The sequence below is a fragment of the Sinocyclocheilus rhinocerous genome, unplaced genomic scaffold (genome assembly GCF_001515625.1).
Source record: "Sinocyclocheilus rhinocerous isolate Xijiao unplaced genomic scaffold, SAMN03320098_v1.1 scaffold395, whole genome shotgun sequence".
NCBI classification, from domain to species: Eukaryota; Metazoa; Chordata; class Actinopteri; order Cypriniformes; family Cyprinidae; genus Sinocyclocheilus; species Sinocyclocheilus rhinocerous.
In genome coordinates, this window is record NW_015660890.1 from 3481017 (window position 1) to 3487345 (window position 6329).

Here is a 6329-nt window from a genome sequence, read left to right on the forward strand (position 1 = left end):
AAACAAAACTTGTGGTCATCCAAGTAACCACACAGTATTAAGAACCAAGGGTTCCCAAATTTTTGAAGGGGGTTACTTTAATAATTTCAGCTATTTTTTTTTTGTCTTGTGGACTAAATGTAAACATGTTTTATGTAAACTATCTTACTCGGGACAGTACTAAATAAAAAAATAACATGCATTTTGTATGACCTCTTCTTATTTTGTTCAAATTATTCACATTTTCACAGATTCTGCAAGGGGTTCCCAAACTTTCGCATGCCACTGTATATGTATTTTATTCCAATTTTTTTATATGAAGTGAAACTTCATATTTATATGAGTGAAACTATTTGTAACAGTGCAATTTTGTGATAATGTAAAAATGTGTTATAAACAATATGTTAAAGATGTGTTTATAAACAATATTATTATGATTATATAATTTTCATATGTTAATGCTCACAAAACACATCATCAGCAAGTCCAGGTCACATTTCGCCTTAAAACAATAAGAAAAACACAATAATTAAACGAAAAAATAAAAAATAGTTTAATGCATATGCACCTTTTTGATTTTAGAGTGAAACTTGACCTGGACATGATCCTGACAGGTTTCCTCAAATTTACTCTAAATAGTCTGCAGTGTGTAAATTTATATGCTACCTAAATACATGATTTACTCTGGAAACATTTTGACTGACATATTTTTATCGCATGCTAAAGGACTGCATTACTTTTAAAACCATAACAATTTGACAAATTTCAAACTTGACCAACATTGATCCTGGCTCTAATCCAAAAACAATGAGGATCTGTGGAAGCTGTTGTTGCTAGAGACACTTGTTATCAGAGCAACAACATTCCTGCACTGTCAACGCCAGTCGGCGGCTCCAGAGACGCAGCGGACACTGTGTTCCTGTCATAAACACAGATCCTAGCCTCACGCGGATATTTAGATCCAATGAGACAACCAACAGTTTATCTGAGTGTTCACAATAAGTCCAGATCTGATCATTACACGCACACAGGACTGACCTGACAGCTAATGGACTTCAAAATACATTCATATCTACACCATATTAACTTTTAGCCTCTCTGTAGATTCACTAGATTTTAGGCAAGCTGAGGATTTAACGGTATGACGTATGCTTTGATAAATGCAATAATAAAGCAAATTTTAATCCTGATGATGACATCAAAAGCGAGACAAAACCAGTAAAAGGCTACGAGAGAAGAGGATTTTTAAAATCCTCACAATGCTTCATGCCAGGCTGATAACAGTTCTTGGGATAATCTGCCCCCCACTATTAGCCTGTGACGTGTTACTTTAGCACTATGTGGTATTTTTGGCACATATGAAAAAACTAAAAGCACCTAAGAATATTCTGGGTTGTCCGATTCTTAACATACAAAATGAATTGAGGATACTTATGGATAAGTATCATATTTATGACAGCAACACTAAATTGTACCTTTAATTGTACAATTTGGCACAATTTAGCAAAATTGAGCTGTTATGCGCAGTGATTAAGACAGCAGCTTGTGATTTCATTTAACGCACCAGTATGACACCAGTAAACATACACAGACATTTAGAATAGGTTTTTCCTCATTTAAATGCTTTAAAATGTAAGTATTTACCACCTTGCTGGCAAAAACGACTTGCTATTATAAGGACATTACCATTTCTCTCTAAGCCATCTCCTGAGAGTCTGTCTGCTTATTTTGGACATGAATAATGCAGTCAGCATTCACTGACAGGCCTCGCTGTGGCCATGTTGTGAGCTCACATGCTTTTTGCAGCTCTGTCTGATTGACTCCTGCCTCCCAAAAAAGCAACGGCATTATGGGCTGGGGCTTTGTCCCACGTCTCTAATCCTGCTCTTAAAACCCCTCCAGTTGCCCACCGCAGAAGATGAGCACTCACTCTAGCTTACACCACTCGAAAGATCCCAGACGCCTATCTGATGCACCAATACTGAGACAAAACCAAGACTTTAAGACTCTGAGAAGACTAACGAGAGGCCATGAGTACATTCGGCTACCGGCGGGAACTGAGTAAGTACGAGGATTTGGATGAAGATGAGCTGTTGGCCTCGCTGACTGCCGAGGAGCTCCAGGAGCTGGAGAAGGAGTTGACTGATATTGACCCAGATGACAATCTTCCTATCGGACTGCGACAGAGAGATCAGACAGCTAAGACTCCCACTGGAACGTTCAGCAGGGAAGCTCTGATGAAATACTGGGAAAATGAGACTCGAAAACTGTTGGAGGAGGAGAGGATCGGATCCACAAGTCCTAGACAGGTCAGTGATCAACAACCTCAAACATTACCTACACTGTCAGTAAAAAATAGCTTATCAATAGGGTAGTAGCCTATAAAGAGACACATTTGTATCTTATTTAACTCTAAAGGGTGCATATTAGTATCTTAGAAAAGAAATATGTACCCTTAGTAATATATACTCTTATGGTGGTATTATGAACACTTTAGGGATAAGTAACTATAGGGACAAATTGTTGAGGGTGCTGCCCCAGTGATAAGCTGTGAGTGTATGATTTAAACTCAAGAATTGCAATATTTTAAGATTTTAATTTGAATTGTAGAATAGTTACCATTTGGTAAACTTTGGCAAAAAAGACAAATGGTTTACACACCTTCATAATCTGGGTAAAGGAATGATTCAAAGGTGGAGAGACACCATAGGTCTTTCAGAGAGCAATGAGAAGTTAAAACCAGATCTCTTAATGAAAGAGGACCAAACTGCACCAAAGTTGTTTTAACAGTGACTTTATCAATTCCAGAAAGATGAAGACAGCAGGGAAGAGGAGGAATGCATGACTGAGAGTGACAATGAAGAATCTGGGGATGAAAAAGACGAGGCTGAAAAACTTGAGAAAGACACACAAATATATTGTGAAGTTGAAGAAGACCAAGAAGAGGAAAGTGAAGCAGAGGAGCCGGTAACAGAAGAGGAGGATGTGGAAGAAGAAGAAGATGAGGAAGAAGAAAACGAAGAAGAGAACAGTCCTAAAATGGCACCGATGCTGGATTGCACCACTCACCCTCAGCAGTGTTGGTCTTCCAATGGTCAGTCCAATCAGAGACAGGCAGAGCCTGTAAGACGATACACTCCACTGATGAGTGAACCAAAAGTCCAAGCTCAGGAGCCCAGTCGCATGTCAGGAAACCCTACTGTGGTGGACGATGTTCTGGAAAAGATCCTCAACAATGACCCAGATACCACCGAGGTCAACCTCAACAACATTGAAAACATCTCCCAAGACACTCTTATCCGATTTGCCGAAGCCTTACGCTTAAACACACACGTACGTTTCTTTAGCCTTGCAAACACACATGCAGATGACCAGGTGGCTTTTGCCATTGCCAAGATGCTGAGAGAAAACAGCAACATCACAAATCTTAACATTGAGTCCAACTTTATTACAGGGAAGGGTATTCTGGCACTGGTGCAAGCCCTCACACGAAACAGTACGCTTACGGAAATGCGATTTCACAATCAGAGGCACATTTGTGGAGGTCAGGTGGAAATGGAGATTGTAAAGTTACTGAGGGAGAATACAACGCTGATAAAGTTGGGTTACCAGTTCGACCTTGCAGGCCCTCGTATAAGCATGACGACCATTCTTACCCGCAACCAAGACCTCCAGAGACAGAGGAGAATGCAGGAGCTGCGCCAACAGCAAGGAGGTGCAGCAATGCCAACAAACCCAAGAACAGTCGCCCTTCAGAAGAGCACGACCGCCTCTTCTCCTTACGGCTCCCCTCGGAGTTCACCATGGTCATCTCCAAAGTTACCACACATTGACATGGCAAAGAAGAACGCTCCCCCTGCTCCTCCACCTCCCCCACCACCACCTCCTCCTCCGCCACCCAAGGTCTTCGCCCCAGAGAAGGCGGCTCCCACCAGAATGATCGCAGAAGTCATCAAACTGCAAGAGGGGACTTCCAAGAAACAGCAGCATAGTTCCACCAAATCTAAACCCAAAAGGGGCAAAAAAGGGACTGCAAAGCAAACAGAGACTGACAGCATATTAAAGGAACTGAAGAACGCTTTGAGACCCATCAATGACAGAGAGAACTCCAGACCGTCCACACCTCAACGCTGTGCTCATGATGAACTCATGGCCGCCATCAGAGGCAGTAGCATCAAAAAACTCAAAAGGGTGAGTATTGTAAAGACCAGGGATCTCCAACCCTGCTTGTGGAGAGCTACCGTCTTGCAGACTTCAGTTCCAGTCCTGCTCCAACACTCCTGCCTGTAATTATCAAGAAACCCTGAACACCTTGATTAGCTAGTTCAGGTGTGTTTGATTGGGGTTGGAGCTGAAATCTGCAAGACGGTAACTCTCCAGGAGCACGGTTGGAGACCTTTGGTAAAGACCAACAAGCTCAATTCCAAAACCTAGCGAGCTTTCTTGCTGTCCACCGCCTTCTTAGTCAGCTTCCCACCTGAAACGAACCTCAAATGACAGATTTGTGAGACTCCACAAAGGCAGCAACCTTTTGTGTCATACAAATAGCAACTATGCCAGGGGTGTCCAATCCTGCTCTCAGAGGGGCCAACATCCTTAAGAGTTTAGCTCCAACCAGCTTCAACACACTTGCTTAGAAATTTCTTGTGAGTCTGATTAGCCCATTAGGTCCTCCAGGAACAGGTTTGGACTCCCCTGTCCTACGCAATCCACGCAAGAGAATCATGATTGATTTCAAAGGTTTAGCATGTTGCTAAGCTCATGCATATTAAAGAAAATAATACATTTTTCAATAAACTGAATATTTTTAACGATACTTTTCAGTATTGAGAGAACTTGGATGGAGAACTTCCAAAGTTGATAAATAACATTTCTCTTACGTTGTCTTCCATCTTGGATGGATTTTTTCCCATTGAGCCTGTCAATGCATTATCAAAGTGCCTTCTTGTTTATTGCGGCAGTGGTAAATTCAGCATTACCCTCAGAGGAGGCATCCTGACCCCACAAATTCCTCACACTTAATGTTGCTATAAATAGAGACCATTTTGCATGCCTCGATAAGGCAGATGCCTTCTAGTGCTGTGGAAAATGGAAAACAGTTTGAGTAAACAGGACGTTAATATAGGTAAACAAAAAAAAAACAGAATGCTTGTCTTGATTGTATTTTTGATCACAAATAATGTATTATTAATATGTAATAAATAAGGTCATGATAATCAAATTTATAATAGAATAAATAATATGAAAAAATTCATAAAAGAACAATAGATTTGACCTTTTAATTCTTCGCAGGTGGAGGTTCCAAAGTATCTTCGGTAACCAGGCTGTAAGTCTGAACAGGAAACCCATCTCCAGAGCATCATCTGCAAAAACATCTGTAAATACAGATACTGTGTGCTTTTCTCAGAATCACACCAACCTTCAGAAAAATTCTGGTCAATGCAGGTGTTTGGTGAGTTTGCATTAAATGTTCCAAGACAGTGGCACAACAGTCAAATTCTGTAAATGTCCACTTGATCACAACAGGGCCTTGTTTAATTTAAAACAACAGGGTTTTCCGTTTTGACGATTGACCTGGATATTTGCACCGTATTCATTTTTTTATTGTTATTACTATTAGTAATAGTGGTAGTTTCTGCTGTTGTTGTGATTGTACTTTCATGTTTTTAAATGAAAAATCTACTTTGCCTTGTTAATGATTTTTAACACTACTTCATGTCTGTATAAATGTAAATATTTGACTTGATTTAAAATGATTAAATGTCACTAATTCAATAATCGGTTGAAATAATGAGCACACCATTATTTATGTCATACAGTATGTGTAATACTACTTACCAAAACAGTTGCAAAGGTCAGAAGACTAGCGTGGGCTAAAATGACTTTGCTGGAACGGGAGAGTATTAGTTGTATGAATATCAGTCTCTTAATCCGGACCCTGTATGTTTGTATATTTTGGAAATGTTCCCTGGGACTAAATCCACTCCGCAGCTGTTCACCATGAATAGAGAAATGTTTTTAGTAGCAGCGGCAGGAACAGCAGCGAAGTTTGTGTTCAGGCAAAGAGTGTATCTGAAAGGCAAATACTTTTTCCAAAGAAGAGGGTTATATGAACATTTATCAACTTCTAACATTTTTTCCATGTATATCAAAGAATGCAATAGATTTTTAAAGGGGTCATATGATGCTATTTTAAAGATCATTATTTTGTGTATTTGGTGTAACAGAATATGTTGACATGCTTTAATGTTCAAAAAACACATTATTTTTTTTAAACACATATATTGACAAGCGCAGTCTGCTCTGATTGGCCAGCTGACCCAGTGCATTGTGATTGGCCAAACACCGCA

At 40.0% G+C, this 6329-nt stretch overlaps 1 protein-coding gene across 1 annotated transcript; it reads left to right on the forward strand.

The window, feature by feature from the left end:
• Window positions 1-1099: 1099 nt before the first annotated feature.
• LOC107726005 (leiomodin-2-like) lies at window positions 1100-6148 on the forward strand. Its single transcript, XM_016535457.1, has 3 exons — window positions 1100-2288; window positions 2788-4170; window positions 5272-6148. The coding sequence occupies exons 1-3, from the start codon at window positions 2010-2012 to the stop codon at window positions 5296-5298; spliced, it is 1689 nt and encodes a 562-aa protein (XP_016390943.1). The 5' UTR covers window positions 1100-2009; the 3' UTR covers window positions 5299-6148.
• The last annotated feature ends 181 nt before the right edge of the window (window positions 6149-6329 follow it).